The sequence below is a fragment of the Siniperca chuatsi genome, linkage group LG4 (assembly GCF_020085105.1).
Source record: "Siniperca chuatsi isolate FFG_IHB_CAS linkage group LG4, ASM2008510v1, whole genome shotgun sequence".
Classification (NCBI taxonomy): Eukaryota; Metazoa; Chordata; class Actinopteri; order Centrarchiformes; family Sinipercidae; genus Siniperca; species Siniperca chuatsi.
The window spans coordinates 3,625,008-3,647,184 of record NC_058045.1 but is presented as its reverse complement, the minus strand read 5'-3'; the positions used below and the strand labels follow the sequence as shown (position 1 = coordinate 3,647,184).

The 22,177-nt window shown below is 39.6% G+C and overlaps 3 protein-coding genes across 5 annotated transcripts; 1 reads left to right on the top strand and 2 right to left on the bottom strand.

Annotated features, from left to right (window-relative positions):
* Positions 1–751: 751 nt before the first annotated feature.
* LOC122874592 (patatin-like phospholipase domain-containing protein 2) lies at positions 752–8,821 on the bottom strand. The gene is made up of 9 exons (XM_044192655.1): positions 8,109–8,821; positions 7,080–7,312; positions 6,519–6,584; positions 5,632–5,841; positions 4,722–4,782; positions 4,392–4,586; positions 2,511–2,652; positions 1,513–1,620; positions 752–1,158 (listed from the first exon to the last, which is right to left on the bottom strand). The coding sequence occupies exons 1-9, from the start codon at positions 8,293–8,295 to the stop codon at positions 819–821; spliced, it is 1,542 nt and encodes a 513-aa protein (XP_044048590.1). The 5' UTR covers positions 8,296–8,821; the 3' UTR covers positions 752–818.
* A 151-nt stretch (positions 8,822–8,972) lies between these two features.
* Positions 8,973–12,948, top strand: si:dkey-10o6.2 (uncharacterized protein LOC100124608 homolog). Its single transcript, XM_044192659.1, has 7 exons — positions 8,973–9,262; positions 9,557–9,681; positions 9,762–9,828; positions 10,287–10,440; positions 11,181–11,323; positions 11,603–11,713; positions 12,509–12,948. The coding sequence occupies exons 1-7, from the start codon at positions 9,110–9,112 to the stop codon at positions 12,686–12,688; spliced, it is 933 nt and encodes a 310-aa protein (XP_044048594.1). The 5' UTR covers positions 8,973–9,109; the 3' UTR covers positions 12,689–12,948.
* Positions 12,949–12,950: 2 nt separating this feature from the next.
* LOC122874593 (nucleobindin-2-like) lies at positions 12,951–21,486 on the bottom strand. 3 transcript variants are annotated; one of them, XM_044192658.1, is made up of 14 exons: positions 21,202–21,347; positions 20,428–20,576; positions 19,948–20,055; positions 19,715–19,847; positions 19,233–19,336; positions 17,432–17,617; positions 16,951–17,041; positions 16,607–16,665; positions 16,396–16,488; positions 15,657–15,746; positions 15,222–15,392; positions 14,690–14,744; positions 14,275–14,422; positions 12,951–13,244 (listed from the first exon to the last, which is right to left on the bottom strand). In XM_044192658.1, the coding sequence occupies exons 2-13, from the start codon at positions 20,563–20,565 to the stop codon at positions 14,310–14,312; spliced, it is 1,341 nt and encodes a 446-aa protein (XP_044048593.1). In that variant the 5' UTR covers positions 20,566–20,576; positions 21,202–21,347; the 3' UTR covers positions 12,951–13,244; positions 14,275–14,309. The 3 variants fall into 3 exon arrangements, with proteins under 3 accessions (XP_044048593.1, XP_044048591.1, XP_044048592.1); XM_044192656.1 differs by having other exon boundaries at positions 12,951–14,422; positions 21,202–21,486; XM_044192657.1 differs by having other exon boundaries at positions 12,951–14,422; positions 21,184–21,330.
* Between the last annotated feature and the right edge of the window lie 691 nt (positions 21,487–22,177).

Genomic DNA, 22,177 nt, shown 5'->3' with positions numbered 1-22,177 from the left:
AGCCTCACAGGAGCTGAAGTTCTTGAATGCTACTTTTTTAAAAATCTTTGTTAAAATGACAAAGTGCACAAATTTTACTATCCGGTATGGTAGTAGATACTCATCAGCTTTAAAGTTGCATTAATAGATAAGCAAACAGTTGCCCATTTACACATCCAGCAGACACGGAGGAACATCAACATTCATTAAGAGTTGTGTTTCCATCCACCTGAAAAATGCAAGTCCAATATTCACCCACCAACTGAGAAAAATAACTGGCTCTTTAGATGCCAATTACTCCGCTATGTTCACCAGCTAGTCGCTAACTTTGTCTGTCTTCTGTTTGGTGCTGGAAACAAGGTTGATGAGCGGTGAGAGTGAACCAAAACAGTAAAGTTGCAGGGCGGAAGACCAAAACAATGAGCCGAAAGATGCTAAAAAGCTCCAACGAGCTGACGGGAACTGCAGTGGGGTAATAACTCTCAGTAGGATAGCACCACGGCTCACATTACACACAGTAATATGATTCATTGTTAATATAAAAATATGGTTTAGTGAAGCTTTAATATAGACATAGAACCCCAGCAACATTTTCAGCTTTTCCAAAAGACTGACAAAACACACTCAATGGGAGAGAGCTAGAAGAGGCAGGACCTCAAGAAAAATCATACTGCAGTTAGTACTACTGTTCAGTTGCTTACTGTATCTGATAGAGATTTAATTTACAGGAACCCACTGATATTTTCTTTGACAGACACCACAAAACACAGGACACTCTTGTATTCCTTTATTCAACATTCATTTTTTCTTCTTCTCTTTCAGTGCAAAGTTAAATATATTTACTCAAATCCAGAAAAGGACATTGAATCATCCTTTTTCTTGAGGTTTGAAGTTTGCTTGGATGCAATATTTCGGATCCACCCCGCAGCTCTGCTCAAACCCCAGCCTCTACCTGCGCTTTTAGGTGACTCTGCGGCGGCTTCACCAAACTCAGAGGTGGGGCTGAAGGTGGGTGTAGGGGGTGGAGTAAGGGGCACGTGGTCCAACTCTCTATGTGTGTTCCAGGTGAAGGTAAGACTGGAGGTGGGAGTAGCTTCTGGGGTCATTGGAAGAGCTTTTCTCTGATTCCCCAGGTCCAGGCCTAATGGCAGGTTTGTACATCTGCGCAGTGGCGTCTCACTGGAAAAAGCACAGGATGGAGACAAGGATTCATCTTAAAAAGGGATAGTTCACTTTTAGCCAGTTTTTAGTTGGTGTGTCAGTCCACCACTTTGCTCCGAGTAAAATATCTCAAGACAGATCCCCTGATTTTTCATCTATGATCTAGTGCGACAAACAGGCCAAAGTTTCCACTTGAATAACTATATAAGTTCAGGACAACGTTAGCATTCAGCTCAAAGCACAGCTGAGCCAAGTACAGCCAAGCGTGCTGAGGATTTTTAAGGCATTGCAACTTGCAGTGAACTGATGGAACCATGGCACAGTCTGCACATTTATGGAAATCTGGACAGGAGAAATGATTACACTGCATACCTGTCATTATCCTCCACCTTGCCCTTCCAAGCTTGTTTGTATAGGTCTCCAGCCATGCTATAGAGCCAGCTCATGTCTCTTGATGCATCTGGGATCCAGTCCACAAGTCTAAAAGGAACATTCACAGTCTTGGAGAGTCAAATTAGCACATACGTATTGTGTGCAGTGGTAGAAAAAGTACTTCTTCTTTATGAAAATAAAAACAGCGCTACCTGTAAGGGGAAAATAATCTATTACAAATTCTACATTCAAATTTGATTTGAGGGAAAGCTGCAAATATTAGTAATTAATTAAGAATTAAAGTTGTCATTGTGAAGAACGGACTAATTTTGTTTCGCTGTTGGTCGAAAATCTTGTTATTTCCGGTTTTGGGGATTTTCACGCTTCCACATTAGTTGAAAATGGAAAAGAAGGGAAGAAGGATGGAGAGAAGGCAGGAAGGAATAGACAAACAGAAAGAGATGCTATGATGCTATATTAGCAGCTTATCATATGTCAAATAAAAAAATCTACATTTTCAAAGTAACTACAGCTGTCAGAGAAATGTAGTGGAGTACAATATTTCTCTCTGAAATATAGTGGAGTAGTATGTAATATGTAGCTCAGTGTGCTTAATGGTCATATTTAAGGAACAAAACAAAAACATCATACGGCAGTTTGTCTAGTTTGGTAGCTGCAAACCAAATTACACTGAAGAGACTGAACTCCCTGGATGCTCCAGCAGACTGTCCCGGGAAATAAGACTTTTATCATTTCCCAAATACCCACCTGTGGTTCATAGTCATTAATACATCTAGGTCAAAGAGTATTTGCACATCATCTGTAGCATTTGTTATAACCTGTTTGGACTACAGTAACAGACAAGTGGGGTTTTTTGGCAACAAGATGACAGAGGTAATGGCAGATCACATGAGAGATTGCTAAAGTGGCTCCAAACATATTAGAAATTATTTGGATGTGGTATTGTAACAGGTTGAGTACAGGCTAGTACACTGTACCTCTGGGCTAGAGAGCAGGCCGACTCCATGGGCAGAGTGCAGGGGATCTGCAGGTAAGAAGTCACTTTCTTTGGCAGGTACTCCGTCATGTTGGACAACAGACCACCAGCAGTATGTGTCTCTCTACAGGCCGCACACAACACTGGACACAAATACAGTGAAAAACAAACATCACGTATTTAGTCGTAGAAAAGGTTTCAGTCGTAGTCATCTGGACACTGTTTTCAGAATCAAGACGTTTCGGCTCCCATCCGGAAGTCATTCTCAATTGTGAAAAAATTGGACGGGAACTGGAAATTTAAACTACTCTGAGTTACATAAGCCCTGCCCTCAGGAAGGAATCTGCCTGAGTATCTGTTAATAGCTAGTTTCACCTGAAACTGACCTAATAGTTTCAAGATGGCCCAGTGATCAGTAATCAGGCCTATTGTTCTCTGGCTGCATCTACTTCATCACTGCACACTTTTGTCCTGTTTTTTGGCTCTTTTAACTTTGTTGATAGCCCAAGTAGGATAACCACAGGCTGAGAGTGCATTCTGGACATGCCTTTCCTCTTTCTTCTTACCCTCTGAGCCTGTGGGCACTTCTTGGGCTCTGTGCTGTAATGTCCGGATTACACCCAGCTTGTGCTGTAGTGGATGGTGTGAGTCAAAGAGCAGGTATTGATCCGTATGTGTTGGTTTCCTGTACACTTCTATCTGGAGCTTTCCGTCCTCTCCTCTGAGAGTAGAACAATCAAGAAAGGCCAAGCGGTTCTCTTTTGCATCCTCACGCGTGAACTTGATGTTGGGGTCCACCGTATTAAGAAGAAAGAGGAAAGGCATGTCCAGAATGCACTCTCAGCCTGTGGTTATCCTACTTGGGCTATCAACAAAGTTAAAAGAGCCAAAAAACAGGACAAAAGTGTAACTGAACCAAGAAGGAACGGTGTCTCCATTCCTTATGTGTCTGGACTGTCTGAAAAACTACAAAGGATCTTTAGACAGCACGATGTTCCTGTCTTCTTTAAACCAGGCAACACTTTAAGACAGAAACTCGTTCACCCTAAGGACAGGTTACCCACACAGAAACAGAGCAATGTTGTCTACTCCATTCAGTGCAGTGAGGAAAACTGCAAAGAACGGTACATAGGCGAAACCAAACAGCCACTTCACAGAAGACTTTATCAGCACAGACGACACGCTAACTCAGGATTACAGAGCGCCGTGCATTTGCATTTAAAAGCTACAAACCACACAATTGAAGACAGCGAGGTGAAGATTCTTAGTAGAGAGAAGAGTTGGTTTGAACGGGCGCCAAGGAAGCCATTTTTGTGAAGAAAGAGAACCCTCTTTGAACAGAAATGGTGGTCTGAGATTTAATCTGCCCAAAGTCTATCAGAGTGTATTATCACCTTGGTCACGCCTATCACATGCTAATCAGGCACTTAGCAGTGATGAAGTAGATGCAGCCAGAGAACAATAGGCCTGATTACTGATTACTGGGCCATCTTGAAACTATTAGGTCAGTTTCAGGTGAAACTAGCTATTAACAGATACTCAGGCAGATTCCTTCCTGAGGGCGGGGCTTATGTAACTCAGAGTAGTTTAAATTTCCAGTTCCCGTCCAATTTTTTCACAATTGAGAATGACTTCCGGATGGGAGCCGAAACGTCTTGATTCTGAAAACAGTGTCCAGATGACTACGACTGAAACCTTTTCTACGATAGAACACTCCTGGACGAATGAGGGACTACACCGTCTTATCACGTATTTAGTTTTACTGCATTAAATGTACTGTACTGGCACAATGGCTCAGTGGTATATTATTGTTTCCTGGGTTTGAATCACAGTCGTATCTGACTGACAACAATGTCAGCCGCCCTTCAATGACTGTCCTTACCCTTTTTAATGTTAACTGGGAGGTGCTCTATGAGCTGTGGATCCAGCCAGCAGTGCTCTTCCTGAAGTGGTTTCAGTTCATGTGTGTTCTCATTGGACTCTTCAGCTTCAGTCGGCTCCTTCACCAGTTCACAACAAGCAGGTTTAGGTGCATCTATCTCCAAACTTCTCAGGGGACTCTCACTGCTGATCAGATCTGTGAAATTTAAATGGAGATGATTTCTGCAATAAGAAGCCCTGGACTACTCACCATCAGCTGCTGTGGCTAGTAGAATAAAATTAAAAAAAATTCTTCCCAACCTTCTGGTTACATGAATATTCATGTCCTTACTGTTCTCTTGCAGGAAGCGGAGAGCATCTATGTAGCCATTCTGGCATATTTCAGCCATTGCCTGTAAAATCCAAAGGTGATTAGTGAGGATGCAAGCTAAGTCTACTTAATGTGTATAATATTGTAGGCGTTCAAGTTTTTTGTGTGATTTATATTAAGGCTGCAATAACCAATTTCTGACCAGCAGAGAGCAGAAAGTAAATATGTAAATAATTTCAGAGCCATGTTATCTCTCAGACAAGTTTTGGTAAAACAAACTTTGGAAACATGTTTTCATCTTCTTTGGAAAGGAGAAGAGGCAACAATAGGTGACCTGTATTTGTGGATATTGGTTAGTGTAATTCAACCTTTGTCTGACTGTAGAGGAATTCTTACTTTCCCTGAACTGCTTTGACTCCTTCATGACTTTTCCGAGTATCTGCTGAACTTTCATGGCTTTTCTATAGTTGCATGACACAGACTTTTTGTGAGCCAGTATTTATCAATGCCATCATTACCGAGTAACTCATATCAACAAAATCTGAACCATCCATATTTAAAGTCTGTGCAAGTTGACCGTCATGCCATACTAAAATGAATGGAAACAAACTGAAATACTTAGGACTAATGCACTTTTTTAAAAGGAACATGCATAAACCATTAGGTTCATGCCTTAGAAGGCTGTAGCAATATGAAATATATGATTTGTGGTAAATGGGCTGAAACAAGTGGAATAGTCAAACGTACAGAAAACTACCTTAAATATTTTGCATACATCATATAAATTCAGTTCTGTATTAATAGAATTCTTTACTCAAAGTATAGTTTTAAAATGTCTGTTATTCTTAAAAACACCAATTTATAAATAAAATAAAAAGGTTTGTAACTGCTGCCACTGAGAGTCAGTAGCTCCTGACCTTCTGTGTCTCACCTCAGGCTTCGGGGGGAAGAAAGTGCTGGTCACTCTGTTCATGTTCTCCGAGTTGACCTGGATGCTGACATTGTTGAAGCGCACCTCGTGGAAGTTGAGCGTGCTCGCTCGAGGGCAGAGATCACTCTCACCAGCATACGCAGAGAACGTGATTGTGTTTTTCAGGTGACATCGAGGCAGGTTGTCACTGATGGCGCCGTCCACGTAATGCTGAGTGGAAAAGGAGGGTGCTGATCAGTGGATAGAACCAGAAATGTATTCAAACCACATGTTCTCAAATATTCAGATTAATGAACACTGTCCAAGATAGTGCACATAGTTGTCATAGAGATGTAATAATTAACAGATCGGGCAATGACTAAATTAACTTTGTACTGCATTACATTAAAATGTTTGAAAAAAATTTAAATGAGTGTTTCTCGTCACACAGTGTAATTGAAAGTTACAATGTGTAACTATTTATTTATTTTAAAATAAATAAATAGGATATATCATACCATATCAATCTGGTCATGTGCATGCATGGCTAAAAAAATGCCTGAATTTGACTTCTGAGGGCAGTTTAAACGTTTTGGATTGTGTAGTAGGATATGTCTGTTACACCAGGACTAGTGGCCACAACATAGAGAAGTCGAGGGTAAGAAACATATGCATTAAATCTGAATGTGCGAGACTGGTCGCTATCTTGCTTTAATTTAGCTTTAATTTAAGCACAGAGAGGCTTCATTCAATGCCTGCCTCTTAGTTTCAAGGTAAACTGTTCGCCATAACACGTGCTAAATGACTACTGCATTGTGACCGACAGAGAAGCTCACCATAAACGTCCTGGCTTAGAAGAAAACTTTGCATGTCCTAGCTTAAGTATAACAGCTTGCTGGTTCACTCACCACTCCACGGTAAGTGGGTGGAATAACACCACAGTAGAAAGGGACGAAGCAGCTGCATACGAGGGTCTGGAAAAGGCAGGTTTTACTGCATATTAGTTACAGAAACACAAACAATGGAGTAAAAGAAAGAAAAAAAGAAAAAAATTAATAAAGAGTAAAATGTTAATAGGGCAAAATACATTTTCAAGCCTTATTTCCAGAGAGGAAGGTATGGTGTAAACCAGCAAACAAGATTATATCAGTTATTTCAGATATGACCATAAACTTGCAACACCACCCTGGCAGAAAAGCAGAATCAGTCCTCCAGTTCTGTTGAAAGAGGGTAGTTCCCATTACAGCCCCCACAATTTCCTCTGACATTCCCTAAAATTACAAAACATCTGTTTAGCTTTTCACAATCTTAAATGTAACTAAAAACAACGATGACTATCATCACAGGTCCTATCTACTCCTTTCTTTTGGCTACTTATCATGTTGGCAATTAAGACACTGACCTGTCCCCTGACCTCAGAAGACTTTGGATAAAAAGGGTCAGCTTAACTCTCAAATTGTAAAATATACCTGAATGAGCTCCTCTCTACTGTCAAACTCTGACACTAGTACGTTCTTCCCATCAGACACTCTGGTCAGGGACACACAGAGCTTTCCAGAGGCTCGAACGTGGGCGTCTTCTGGAAGGCTCCCCACCAGAGAGTCCTGCACATTCTTCAGCAGGTTGTAAGCTGGGTGCAGGGGCCCCAGTCTGTGCTTCCTGCCCTCTTTGGCCATGAACATCAAATCAGCACAGCATTTCTCTGCACAGAGGAACACAGTAATTACAGTGCATGCTTGGTAGAAATGCTGAACTGGAATACTATAATTACAGGTCGCAAACATAGTAAACAGGAAATATTTATGTTATTTAAAATGAAACTATATTAAGGATCCATTCAACTGCAGATATTTGCACATGTTTAGAAGCTCACTCAGCAGATGCACTTTAAAAATAGAAATTCTGATGAATCCTAACTTTTCTTAAAAGCAGAAATTATTCTGTCAAATAAGGACATAAGTTAGATTGCCACATTTGATTTAACAAGCATCATGTTTTCTTTGCATCTAGTGCTATCAGTTATTTGCCAAATTAGATTAGATTAGATTAGATGGTCCACGAAGAGACTAATGAGGTCAATGTTGGTACAAGTAGTGATATCTTATGAAGTGGACACAATGAATCTCTTATGGAAGAGACTGAGGAAACACCTGGAAATGCAATTAATTAATATCTTATGTATGTCTCATATGTCCCGAGGCCGTGGCGATTATAAAGCGGCAATGTGAAGGGCCACTACGAGACAAAGCACCGAGCATCTTTTGAGCAGGTTAATTAACAAGGGGGATGGCATACCCCCTCAAATCGCCTACAGTATTAGTACAATGCTCCTTGGTGCTTTAGATCTATGCCGAATTATTTAATACAATTTAGTGATTTAAATTGCATCTTGAATAGTTTTCCATTTAACCTAGTGCATTTACTAATAACAACCGTAGCGTTAAAATGACCGATTTTTGAATGAAGTTTGGTCAGTCGAGAAGGGCCCCATAACTCACCTAGGGGGATTCCAAGACTAAGAACAACAGCCATCAATGAACCTGCAGACGCTCCATAGATTTTAGAGGCGTCTTGTATGAGGCGAGGGAACCGTTCAAGGATGCAGCTGGTGGCACCGACATAATAAATCCCCATAAAACCGCACCCAGCAAAGGAGATGCTCCATTCTGTCTTCAAATCAAACATCTTGACTCCACCAACAAACGTCCAGACTGTACAAATCCACCACAGAAACTAACTAAGTGAAAATCACTTCTTCAACTTGTTGAAATGTAAACTTTTGGCCAACTGCCACCTTCACATCACCTGCAAACGTCATCTGAAGCTGATAAGGTAATCACTTCATGTCATTTTGTGGCATTAGGATTTTTTCCCCATTGGCTGGAAAGGTCACATGACAGCACAATGGGGTGCGCAGCTCACAGCTCTCTGTAACTTTTTGCTAGAGAAATCACCATACGGGATCAGCACAGTGCCCAAAAAGAATTCAGGAAGAACAGGTGAATAAGATCAGAGCAGAGAAGGGACTGTCATACTCTGAAGCTGCTAAGGGAATGGAGATGAACTGTGAAATGTTGGCAGTGCAAAAGGAAAAGGAGCAGAAAGGGAATGGAGATGATTAGAAAGGTTTAAGATGGTGCCGGACGCTGCAAGGAGGTTCTTGAATGTTGTGGACAAATCTGGAGAGGATCTAGATGTTACATTGAGGGATGGCGATGCACCAACTACCATGACTGTGTCATGGGATCACTTTGGGTGGATACTGTAAATAGTTAACACTGTAAAGGGGGTTACAATCCAGCAGTTGGCGGTAATGCACACTTATGGATGCATAAAACTCAACGGAAGCAGTAGAAGAAGAAGAAGAAGAAGTAGTATAAATAGTAGTAGTAGTAGTAGTCATCGTCGTCGTAGTTTGTAACCTTTGAATATACGCAGCGTGTGAGATATACTGAAAGTCTGCATTTAGATTCTTTCAGATACACCTTTTGTTTTTAAAATGAGCATCCCGGTGGTGGACTTCGCCGCGTACGGCCTGAGTGAGAAAGATGTTACTGACGAGCAAATGCACAACTTAAGCAAACAGTTGGAAACAGCTTTTACAGAAGTTGGTTTCGTTTTTCTGAAGAACACTGGGATCACTGAGGAGGAGGTGAGTGAAGTGAAAAGTGGCATTTAGTTTTGTTGAAAGTGTTTAATAATATTAATACAACTTTATTTATAGAGCACTTATCAAAACAAAGTGCAAAGTGCTTCACAACAAGAGAAATAAAATACCACAGTGAATGATGAAATATAAAGAAATAAAATGCACAAAAGCAATAAAATAAACAGCCAGTTCAGGTAAAATCAGGTTATGCTTTCAGAAAAAAATGTGTTTTGAGAAGAGACTTAAATGAAGACACTTAAAGCAGAATGGGTCTTTTCTCCTGGTGTGTTTGGATAGGTGGATCGTGTTATGGACATGTCCAAGAAATTCTTCCTGCAGCCAGATGAACTGAAACAACCCTTCAGCAGGAAAAGCTTTGCCAACAATCCTAACCACGGCTGGGTGTCTCTGGAGACTGAGAGGTATGAATCAGAAAATTAACACATCGCACTTCTTAACTGCACAATTTACTCGTTTTTAAATTTGAATAACTGCTTTTCAGGTTGAATCCAAGTCAACCTGGAGACCTAAAGGAGGCATTCAACACTGCTTCACTTCACCCTGACATGGTAATGATTTATTTTATACAACAGACCTATCTCAGGATTTATTGTTTGGTCATGTAACAGATGAGCAGTTTGGAGGTCAAAGTACAAGCTAATCTATAATTGTTATTTTACCAGAGAACTTCTGTTCTACTCTGTTCTGTTTGTTAAAACATTTGTCTGCCAATACTATCAGCCGGTATTGATTTATCACAGATGTATCAGTATCAGCACATACAGGTAAAAGGAAAGATATGTTTGAGCTCATGTAAAACAGGAAGTGTCCCCATTACATGTCCACCAAGTGTCCTGCTCAGTCCATATTTTCATTGTAATTCTTAAAAAACAACTTTAAGGAATCCCTATCAAAAATGTTTGCTTATGTTATGTGCTTATACCATTTTTTTTTTAACTTTTAAAATATAAATATCAGTATTGGCCTCAAAAGTCCAGTATCAGTCAGGCTCTAATTCTTGCCGTAGAAATGGCCTTCAGGGGCTGTAACCGGGTTCCAGGAGATCCAGACGCATTTCTTCCATCGCTGTAAAGAGCTGAGTCTGCGGGTGCTGAGGGTGATGGCCCACAGTCTGGGTCTGGACCCCGAGGTGTTCCTGAGTGCACACCGTTTTATAGGAAGTATGTACAAAACACTCACTGCTCTCACTATGGAGTGTTGTATTGTTTCTTAGGTTCAAGCAGCATGTCATGTAAGAGAGTCAGTGAGTCAAGATTAGCTGATATGTGGCAACACTGTGACTTGATCCTTTGTTTGTCTGTTAAAGTCAACACACACAATTTAACGTCGTCAATCCTCTGGCCTCACATGCAGCCTACATGAGCAAACAGTCTTCTTACTCACATTGTCAGTAAGGGAAGTTAATATCCAATTTTTGGGCACTAAACATGTTGATTAAAGATCATGAGGTATATGAGGAACTTCAATTCTCATTTTTGGCTTTTTAGAGGTGAATCAACTAAATGTTTACATATAATAGCACCTTTTTTAAACAAGATCGCTTCATGTGAATAACATAAAATGTAATCACACAATATTAGAGATAATACAAGTAACAACGGCATTAAAGATACGTAAAATGAATAAAGAATAAAGTCAGAGTTCAGTTACCAACACAACACCAACGAATCATCGTTTTGGAAGACAGATCAGACCCTCTGTGTTCCCCACAGGCTCATATTTACTGGAACAATGTGCAGTACATCCTCAGAAAGCCAATCCTTAAGGTACCTTCTTGTTCTTATTCTACATGCAAAAATGCAATAACTTCCAGTACAGTACTGAATCGTAGGCCCAATAGAAACTCTTGTGATACTAATATGCCACACAAGTTTTAACAGTGTTGTTGTGTCTCCTCTAGCTGATGAGAATGGCTCAACACTGCGGTGTCTGTACTACCCATCAGTAAACCGGGAGAAAGTGAAGGAGGGTCAGTTGCGATGTGGAGAGCATTCGGACTACGGCAGCATCACCTTGTTGTTTCAGAGCTCTGAAGGTCTGCAGGTAACACCACTGGCATCGCCACCTCTCTGGATGCAAGACAAATTACAAACAAGATTTTCCACTTTTTAAAACTAACTGAAGCCTCAGGACTAATTTGGGGCAATCTTAGTCTTAGTTTAGTCATATAGCACAAACTTCATTGTGTGATGTTAACTTCGTCTAACTTTTAACCTTTTGTCTTTAAAGTGGAGGATTGACAAACTGGAAATGTGGTGTTGTTTTGATTTTTGTTACTGTTAAAGAAGGCATGTGATCCACCTGACACTTGTTAACCTTCAGGTGCGTAGACGTTCAGGTGAATTCATCTGTGCTCCCAGCATCCCCGGAGCAGTCCTCATCAATATCGCTGACCTGATGCAGCGCTGGACCGCTGATCAGTTTGTCTCTGTGGTGAGTTGAGAGGAGATTTTTGGAGATATGTCTCACATCTGATGTATTCGAGGTCTAACCCCTCTCCAAGAGGTCCTGTTTTTGCTGGAAAAGATATCAGCCAAGGTGTTTGGCAGAACAGTAAAATGACAAATAAATGACTTTAGAACTGAATAACTTACAGTAATCCATCAATAAATACAGTAATTGATATTTAATTGGATACTAGAAATGGGAATAATAAAAGATTCCAAAACTCAATAAATTAGTTTTGGCTCAACTGTTACAGCATAAATAACAGGAGACCACTGTCTTTTCACACATGGACCAGTTGTAATGGCCGCTACTCACTGGCTGGCCTGCAAATCCAAACCTCCTTGTAATACCCACCTAAAGATATATTAGAAATGTAATCTTTATTTTAACCCTGGCCCCAGTCTCAATTAAGTCCAGTAATGTCAGACCACAGTGATAATGAGACGGAATTGCCATTTTGTTTCACTTAATTATGAAAAAATCTGAGATGTGCGATTAAGAGGTCTGCAACCAGGTTATGATTGCAGTGTTTCACAATGATGAAGAAAATATTTGTGCTGTTAATGTTGAGGTTGGCCATCCATACAGAACGAGAACTACAGTAATCATACAAGAAATGTTAGGATGATACAAATCTCAGCTTAACTAGAACTATTAAAGAATAGCAATATCGTAGGATATAAAAAAAAATCAATTAAGTTTAGTATGAATTCACACCAAAAAAAAGGATGTATATAATCTGAAAATGTGACAGTTTATTGCGGTTGTCCTGTCCCTCAGGTCCACAGAGTGTTGCTGCCACCTGTTGGAGACTCCAGCACACGTCAGTCTATAGCTTTCTTCGTCCAACCGGATGATGAGGCTCTGATCACCTGCTGCGACAGCTCTAACAAATACCCTCCGGTTAAAGCAGGTGCTTACCTCATCGAGCGCTTCAATGACTCGTATGGACGAAACTGAATTTTTACCAGTTAATGTATACATAACTGTTGACGTATAAACGTGTCGTCATTTTGTCAACAGAGGTCTCAGTTATCCTGTTGAGCTTTAAAGACATGCCTGGAAAGTCTTTTATCATGTTTTATCATAGTTACTTTCGTCTTCCCTTCCCACAGTGTTTTTACATTTTTAATTCCAGTTTGAATATGATTTGAATCATTTGGCTCACTGATTAGCTAAAAAACACATTGTGTATAATAAAAAGAGACAATAACCTCGAATCTGCAAGCTCATTCACTTTATTGTCCATATTCAAACCTTGTACAACAGTTTCATGAATTCAGGACGTTGGGTGGTGGACAGATTTAACTGCTCTTTGAAAGGGACAAAAAATAATAATTAATCAACTGGTGTATTGTATCTCAATTCCTTAAAAGATGAACTATCTTGTGTCCTTATTCTATCTCATATCTGTTGAATTAATCCATAATGAAGACAGTTCTGAAGTCAGTTTTTGACCTTGTGACTGTTTTTCTGGTTTTCCATCTCCTCTGACAGAGACAAGGTCAAATTCAACCTAAGTGGTGAAAATAAATAAATTAAAATTAAGTTTCTATCATGAAAAATGACAAATTCACATACACTCAAGCAGTGACACACAAACACATACAACCACTTTAGAATCCATGCAGTCGTCACTCACAAGCACAATTATATTAAATTAAAAGATTTCAATATATATGTAACTTCATCTGTAAACTAAATATGTTCTTCAATCATCTGGCCCAAAGGTGACAACAGCTAGAAAAGACAATTGAAGGATTGTGCATTTTATATAGGTATGAACTTTCAGTTTCAAAATGATGGCTGAAGAGAATTGTGGGTAACTGTTGCAGTCTGGAGTCCTCTTAAGAAGTTATATAAAACAGTTAAGAAGTATTCAAACATTGATAGCATATTTTTTACACCACAAATATAATTGTCACATTTTAAAATTAAGCCAAAAAACTGTGAAAATGAACATGGTGAAATGCAAGTTATAAAAAGAAAAATATTTTATGGATGTGCTGAATATATTATTCATATTACTACATGAAAAATGTAAATAGGACAATTTCATTCATTAGCCAGCAGCACTACATAAACTCTAAACTTGAGTTTCTGACATTCATTTTTCTGAAATAATCTCTTTAATGGAATAAATAAATACAGTAATTTGTATTTCTCTCTAAGAGACAGTGTCAGTGGCAATTAACTACAGTGTGCCCTAAACAACATTCACTTTTTAGGCCAAAAGCCCTCCCCATTTCACCCCAAAGCACTTCCCATGGAGAACAGAGAGTAACAAAGTCCTTGTGATAAAAGATCAAAACAACAAAAACAAGAGTCGATTTTCCACAAAGAAATCTGGACCAGCTCCACATTTCAAGTCTGATTTTTGCAGCCAAATTGGGCATAATGGGCACTGGCACTAAATGTGAAGCCTTATTTCTTATATGCTCTTAATATTTAGGCATATTTTTGTCAAGTGTTTTTTTTTTTTTTTTTGAAAATCCAAAACAAAAATGGAAAATTGGAATCATTACAAGGCAAACACACACACTCACTGGCATTCATACAGCATACGGAGTATTGAGGCCTGCTAAGAGTGTCTTGGCACTGGTACATCTTGCTGCTGGTGACCAGGCGGCAGTGGTTGACTGTTTCTGGGTACAACTGGTGCAGGTTCACCTTCAGCTACAGGAGCTCCGGGCTCTGCAATGAAATGACAAATTGAGTTGCATTATGGGAAATGTAGGTTGAAGCATTTTTGGAGCTTAACTCATACTAGGGACTAAAAGTCAGGATATCTTGGCCTCTGCTGCTTTAATTGTTACCATTCTTTTTTAATGTCTCTTGTGAGTCCCCCAACTTGATAGAAGTGCAATAATAAATGACAGGAGTACCCCTTTAACTGTGTGTGTAAAAGCTCTCTTTGGTTAAATTGCGTTTAGACAACAATCATTGCAATGTGATACTTACGTTTGACCTCGGCTTTTGAGCTTTGGGCTTTTAACCTTTCCATTTCTTCCACTGCCTGAGCAGACAAAACAAGATGGAAAACGTTAGAGCATCACAAAGTAAGTGAGAACTCTTACTCTGCTCAGTTTATTAACATAAATATTTTGTAAGAACACAATTGTACCATAACTACACATTAAGTTACAGTTTGACATGCCTTTTATATCCCCTGAGCCATGATAAAAAAAATAGCGGAATCTTGGTCTTGTTTGCTTTAACCTGCTCACTGCATCTCAAACTTGGCGGCAGTAAGTGGTGATGCACGTGCACAGAATCCAATAACATTTGGGTGCGACTCACCAGTGCTGTTACAAGGAAGTAAATGTTTCACATGCCAACAAATCACACATCATCAATCAGAAAATATTTAAAATCATTTGAACTATGGGTTACTGTGTAGATATTTCTCCCATCTATTGCACCTGTCAAGCAACTGCAGACTATTGAAGGAAGAAATCCTGATCACCTGCAAATAATTAGTTTTTTAATTCACCTGCTGTAGCCCCAACTTCTGAGCATTAAGTTCTTCCTCTTTCCTTTCCAGCTCCTCCCTCTGTTTCTGCAGTTCGGCCGACTTCTTGTAGATGTCATTCCCCTCGTTGGCCAGTTGCTGTTCGTACTCTCTCAGCTCCTCCTCAGTGTAAAGGGGGTTTTGATCTAAAGTCTGTGGAGGGCAGGGAATTATAGGATGTAATTAATTTAATAAATACGTATATGTATTGTACGACTTTTATTTCATCATTTCACCAGCCAACTAGAGTTTCAAGAGAGAATAGCTCTCCAACTGATGGTTAGTTGAATTCAATGTTGAATTAACATGACAGCAAGGTCAACAAAATCTCGACTCAACTTGGTAAACATCTTCTCAAGACAAACCTCATATTTCTGTCTGCATTTACCAGACGTTTCTATAAAATCTAGCCCTTACCTCCCACTCGTCTTTTTCCAAGAACTCCTCCTTCTTCGTGGCTGCCATGAACTCGTTCAGCGACACAAGTCTGTCTTTATTAGTGTCCACCTGAACATCAACACATGAAGCCACGTTAATCAACATCAGGGCCAATAAATGGTCTTCAAGATGAATCGCTGGCCCCAACTGCCCAGGAGAAAGCCTCGACCTGTCAACTCCCTGCTAAAGCACTGCCTCTGTTGCTGTTACTGTTTAGCACAACACATTTTCCCACCCATCTTTTACCACTGATAATGTCTGCACAGGTTTGTGTACAATTTGTCACTTAAGTGTGAGGAATGCTGTGTCCATTTGACCATTAATGACAGTTGGAGCGATATCTGACACACCACTGTTCTGATTTTGGCATTGCTTGGATGGATAATGTATTTTTTCACTGTAATCCAGAAACAAAAAACAGACTGATTAATCACAAGGGGCGCTATAACTGAAGATTGTTAACTAAAACATAATATTTTAGATACCAATACTGCACTTTTGACAAAATGTGGAGAGGCAATGAACTTGGAACTATGTTCTGGGTTTAAATAGTCAAACTCCAAAATTCCCAATAGAAAAAAATCTTTTTACTGACTGCATTCAAAGGATGCCCGTATCGTTTGTGTGTGTGTGGGGGGCCTGATCAGGGCTGATCATTACTGTATTAATAACACACGAGTGAGCGTCCATATCTATTCTGTTATTGTGGTGGCCTCACCTCATTCATAACGTGCTCTCTCATTCGCAGTCTCTCTTCCTCCATCTCAACCATGTCGTCTTCTTCATTGTCGGGGTTGTACACCTTGTCCAGCTTGAAAACACATACAGATCCAAATCTGACCTGTAAGGCTTCTTCTTTTATATATCACATTATCCTAAAACATGCAGAACACCAGGGCAGTTAGACATAAATACATAAACATAAATACCTCTTTAGTGAAGAGAGCTTCAAGCTCGCTCTCATCGAAAAAGCCATCTCCATTGCTGTCTGCAAAACAAATGACTGGAATGAACAGATCATTTCATCCATATATAGTTTTGGCACAGGCATATCAGATTAATAGTATGTCAACAATGTGTTAGGCTATATGGTGCTCATTGGATCACTGGTCTATGCACAACACATTCGGCCACAAAGATCCCTTTTTGATGAGGGAAGACGTTTGTCACTAGATTGTAGAATCACAATGTATATATTTTAAGAGAGACAGTGGAAACCTCTAATATCCGTTAGTCGTTCTTGGCTCTTTAGACACATATCATCTCTGGTTACCGTGCATTTTGAAGAAGGTCTTGGGATCAAAGTCTTCTGGGTCCAAACCGTCTGCCTCCTGCCACACCTCCTTCAGCTGGTCTTCACTGCCCTGCACACACACACACACACACACACACACACACACACACACACACACACACACACACACACACACACACACACCATGGTAAGTGTCAGTTCATCTTTAAGCACACATACTCCTTCTCCTTTATTCTTGTATTTTGTGATATGTTTCTTATAACCCCCCACGAATATTTAAATAAAACCTGCTCAACTGACTTCTGATTTTATTTGTACTAAGCAAAATTCCAATACCATGTTCAGAATAGTCCCTAAAATTCAAATAATTCCACCAACTAATAACTCTATAATGGAGAATTGTGAAAGTAGTAAGTGGGAAGTCTTCTTAATGCTACTTAACTAAATGAGCTGTAACCTCTGTTTGCATTAATGAACTTCATTACAACAGGAGTCTTACAGGGTGGTTAACTTTTGGATGGTTGTTGTGTTTCTTTTTCATCTCCTCGTAGTGCTGCTCCTCCTTCTTGCGGTCCTCCTCAGTCATGGCCTTCAGACGTTCCCTCCTCTCATGCTCCTTCATCATCTCATACCTCTTGAACTCATCGTGGCGGTCCTTGTCAAAGTTCTCCAGGTCTTTGGTCGCCTACAAATGAAAAAAAAAGTTGAGAAGGGGAAATTCGCCCCTGGATTGTACAGCCTATAATGGTACACTCATTTATCTGGAATTGATTTCAGAGTTAAAAGCAAACTGCTTGGCTGAATGAATTAAAATTTCATAGCTCACTCAGGGTACAAGGGATTTAATGACGTAACGTCCCAGGCAGGATCAATCAAACATGGTCCTCTTCTTTTAACTCATGCAGTGCAAATTACACAAACTCTTCAGTGCTGATATGCTTACATCATCTAATGGGTGCTGTCCACGTACAGATACACCTCTGTTCTGCCCTACATAGCATGGGTAGTAAAACAGAGTAAAGAAGTCTGTCTCACATTCCAACAAATGATTTATTGGTTTGTTGCTATGAATCTAAAACCTGCTGTTTACCTTTGTAGGGCAGTGTACTGGTACTTTTATGTTTTGAATATTAAATATAATATTATAGAAATATATAAAATTATTTTGAATTATTAATATAATATATAAATGCCAACTTTATACCTGGCAATCCTTGTGAATCTGAAACTCTTCTCTGGCTTTGGACTGATCTTTGTTCTTTGATCTTTGAACTTACAGGTAATTCTTTATTCTACAGCCCTGCAGGTACTTGCCTGGTATACAGTTTATGGAAATGTTATGGTCACTGATAGTTAAGTGTCAAATAAAAGTCTCAAAAACAAAGCAACAACTCATTTATCACTATTGTTTGCATTTCACCAAGCAGTCCAAAGGCATATATAGTGAATAAGTTACAGTACACAAAATATTGTCAGGATTTAGATGCATTTGATTGTAACCGCCACTGTAAAACCAGTGAAACATGGGAACCCAGTGAGCTGACTTCCCCTTTGTTTTTTTCTTAGTTCTCAAAAAATGTGGCCCTCTCAATATCCGATGAAGTTACCTCTGATGTGCCAGCCCTCTCCCAGAAAGGACATAAAGCTGTGAATGCATCCAGGTTATTACATATAAAATCAAAAAAGGCCAGACCGGTTAATAAAGCTGAGGCAGCAGAAAAGAATGAATAAGCGGTCTTGAGAAACACGGCTCACTGTTTGACACCTGTAATTCTCTACAGGCTCATCCATCCTAATTATAGCAATAGTATGACACAAGGTATTCTTAACTGTGATTCTAGGTATGACTGTGATGCAGTTACATACAAGCAGCACTACAGTTCCCCCAAACAGTGTAGAGGAACATGGTCAGTATAAACTAAAAAGTCATATCCATCCAAGGGTCTAAGACAAAAAATAGGAAAGAATCACTAACTCCAACAAAATATAGAAATCTATATCTAATAACCTACTAGTACTTACACTAATGATTGTGTGTGGCTGCCATGTGTGTATGTGGGAGGTTGTCTTTCAACAAATTTTCAGCTATTTGTGCTACTTGAACAGTCAATATGCCCCGAGGCTACAACAGTTATATTCCTCTGAAATGAGTAATTTCTTTTTTTTTGGCTGTGTTTGACATTTGATGCTTGCACTGCCACAAGACGCCCCCCCCCCCAAAAAAAAACCTGTTCTCATTTAGGTATGCTATGTCTGTTATTAATGGAGTTACTCTGGATTTTGAAAAGGTGTTTTTTCACCGATTTGATGAGGCGGTCCAGGTCCTCCACCTCAAAAGTGTCTGGGTTCAGGTGGTTGAGGTGCTCAAACTGTTTCAGCAGGGCCTGGTGGTCCACTGTCCGGCCTGCAAGGAAGGGAATAATGAAAAGTTTTATTTACCACCTCTAAAATGTTTCTACACATCCTGTCCAACTTGCATCATCTTACATAATGTCTCTTACCATTATGTTTTTAAAAAGGTGATGTGCTATGACTTCAACCTGTACATTGATATATTTGTAATCTAATTTCATAGAACCTTTCAAACAGCAGCTCACACTGGCCAGTGTAAGTCAGTGTTAGCTGAGGTAGGTGCTGTATTACATCATGTTCCTGTGTCTAAGAGCCACATCCTATATTTGACGATGACCTATCTGCTGATGTGTATTACAAAAGTTCTTGCCCAACTTCAAGAAGCACAAGTTTGTCAGAAACACATCAGCAAAATATGCAGGATACTTACCATTCCCCCCCTCGATGTCATGTTTGACTTTGATGAGCATTCGCAGCCTGTTCATCTCCTCCCTCTTCAGCTCGTCCAGCTTAGTACGAAAATTGTGATGGACAAAGTCCAGCTCTTTGGAAAGTTTGCCTTGCTGCAAGCAGAAAATCAACACACCACAGTTCAATACAAAGTGTTCATGTCAACACAGAGCTTAAAAAATAACGGCATGTTTAGTGAGTATGCAGACGTACCTTGATGTCATCCATGTTGGCATTTTTGAGCTTTTCTTTAAAATGGGGATCTTTCTCGAGGAACTCAATGACTTCCCTGAGGTAGCGGTCGTAGTGCAGACCAGTTTCCTGAAGCATAAACCAAAACACACATCAGTCTTTGTTGTTAGAGGACTAAAATTCACATTTTACTTAATATCTAACTTGACTTAGGGCCATTTATGGAAACATTTTGTATCATTAACTCTTGCTAATGAACAGTGGCACCTAATTTAACCTGAAATTGCTCTTGTTTGCTTTGAGCAAATACTCTAAAATACACTGAATGTATTTCACTTCAACCTTTTACCCACAAGCAAGTGTGCTTTCCATGTGAAACAGCCCTGTCTGAGACACTGTAAGCCCAAATCCTTTGGATGACTGAGAAGTGTTTGGTGTAATTAGCTATAAGACCCAGATTTACATGCGATATCCCTATATGACACTGTCCATCCGACTCACAGCACTCTGTGGTGGCTCCAGTTCCTCCTCTTGAGGCTTTGCTTTGGTCTTGTCCACACTGATAGGTACTGACTGGATACACAGCCACAAACTCAGCAGAACCAGCCCACAATGGGCCAAGGCTCTACCCCTCACCATCTGGTTAGGTACTTAAAAGAAGAAAAATAAATAAAATAGGGGTTAATTGGGTGAATCATAATTTTGTGATGTTACATGAATATGGTACATCTCACATAGAGCTTTTTTTTTTTTTTACTGAAAATGTTCTTAGGCCTAAGTATCCCGTGTCTAAACAGTACAGTGTGGGCAGGTGCTTTATCCTTACAAAAGACAACACCCTTAATTTCTCAAGCATTGCAAAAAGGGGAACAAGCCACAAATTCACCAGGAGACCATATGGTATGAGGTTATGCAAGATAGTCTTAATCTCAAAAGCAACACTCTGCCACAAGCAAAGGACTGTGCAACACGTGTTGGGTGGATAAAGACACAGCGAGCTTACTTTAAAACAGTTCCTCTACCATAGCCTTATAATTTGAAAGAGTGTTGTGAACCTGTAACTCACCCTCTAATTCATGACAAACACATAGGCCAACTGTATCATTTAAATAACAGGTTGTTCAGTGAGGGTGGTTTAGTGAAGATGGAAGCTAATTCATTATCCCATAGATGTAGAAAAGCTACAAAACAAGGCTTAGCATATATATATATAGTAAATTGCAACAACAATAACAGTTCATGTAAAATAACACTTACTTGTAAACTGACACTTACTTTAAATTCCTCTTTTCACTCTTTACCGCGCTGTAACCGTGTTAGCTTTCCTTAAAGTGCCTGCGCTTCCCTGCAGCTTGTTTACAGCTGTCATCTACCAACAATACAAGCCTCCTATGGCCACAACCTACAGAAAAAAAAAAGCTGTGTTCACCATGGCAACGCCCCGCCTTCGGCCGCCCTTATTGGACAGAAAAAGTATACTTTCTTTGTAAAATAGTCGCGTTGAGAGCTGATTGGGCGTTTAGCCTGTCAGTTAACGTGTATCGAACTGTCAACCCGTGGTTTAAGGTGCGTTGAGCCAAACTGTACGTGGCGTTCAGGCAACCCCAGACGAGGGCGGAGTTAGTGTTTGATGTAAGAGAGCGCAAGATTATTCATTGTTTAAAACTGGATTACACATACTTTATTGTATATTTGTACACGAGGGCATAGAGTCAGTGCAAATGAAATGAAATGAGATGGAAAACATTAATCATTTTAATGGAAAATCTTAGGATTCCCATGGCGTTTGGGCCAAAATTGGTGTGTGCACCTGAATTACCAGTGTTGCAAAACAGAGAAACTGTTTTACAAATTACAAAAACGGTCCAAAAGCCCATATAAAAAAATAAGGAGCAATCAAATACAGTATATTTAAAATGTACAATGTGTGTGTTGTGTATGTGTGTATTTAGTCTTGATTATTGCATCATTATGGTACCTTTCATTCACATTTTATACAACATATGCTTTGGTACAGTCCATCTATACATGGTTAGAGTATGCCTGTACAATACATACATAGCGTACTAGCAGTGGTGGAAGAAGTATTCTGATATTTTATTTTAGTAAAAGCAGCAATAGCACAATGTAAAAATACTCAATTAAAAGTATAATTAAGAAGTAATATTATGTTTATTATAATCTATTAGCGATGCATTACTGTGTACGCAGCATTTTAATTAAACAAGTAACTAGTACTCCAAAACTGTAC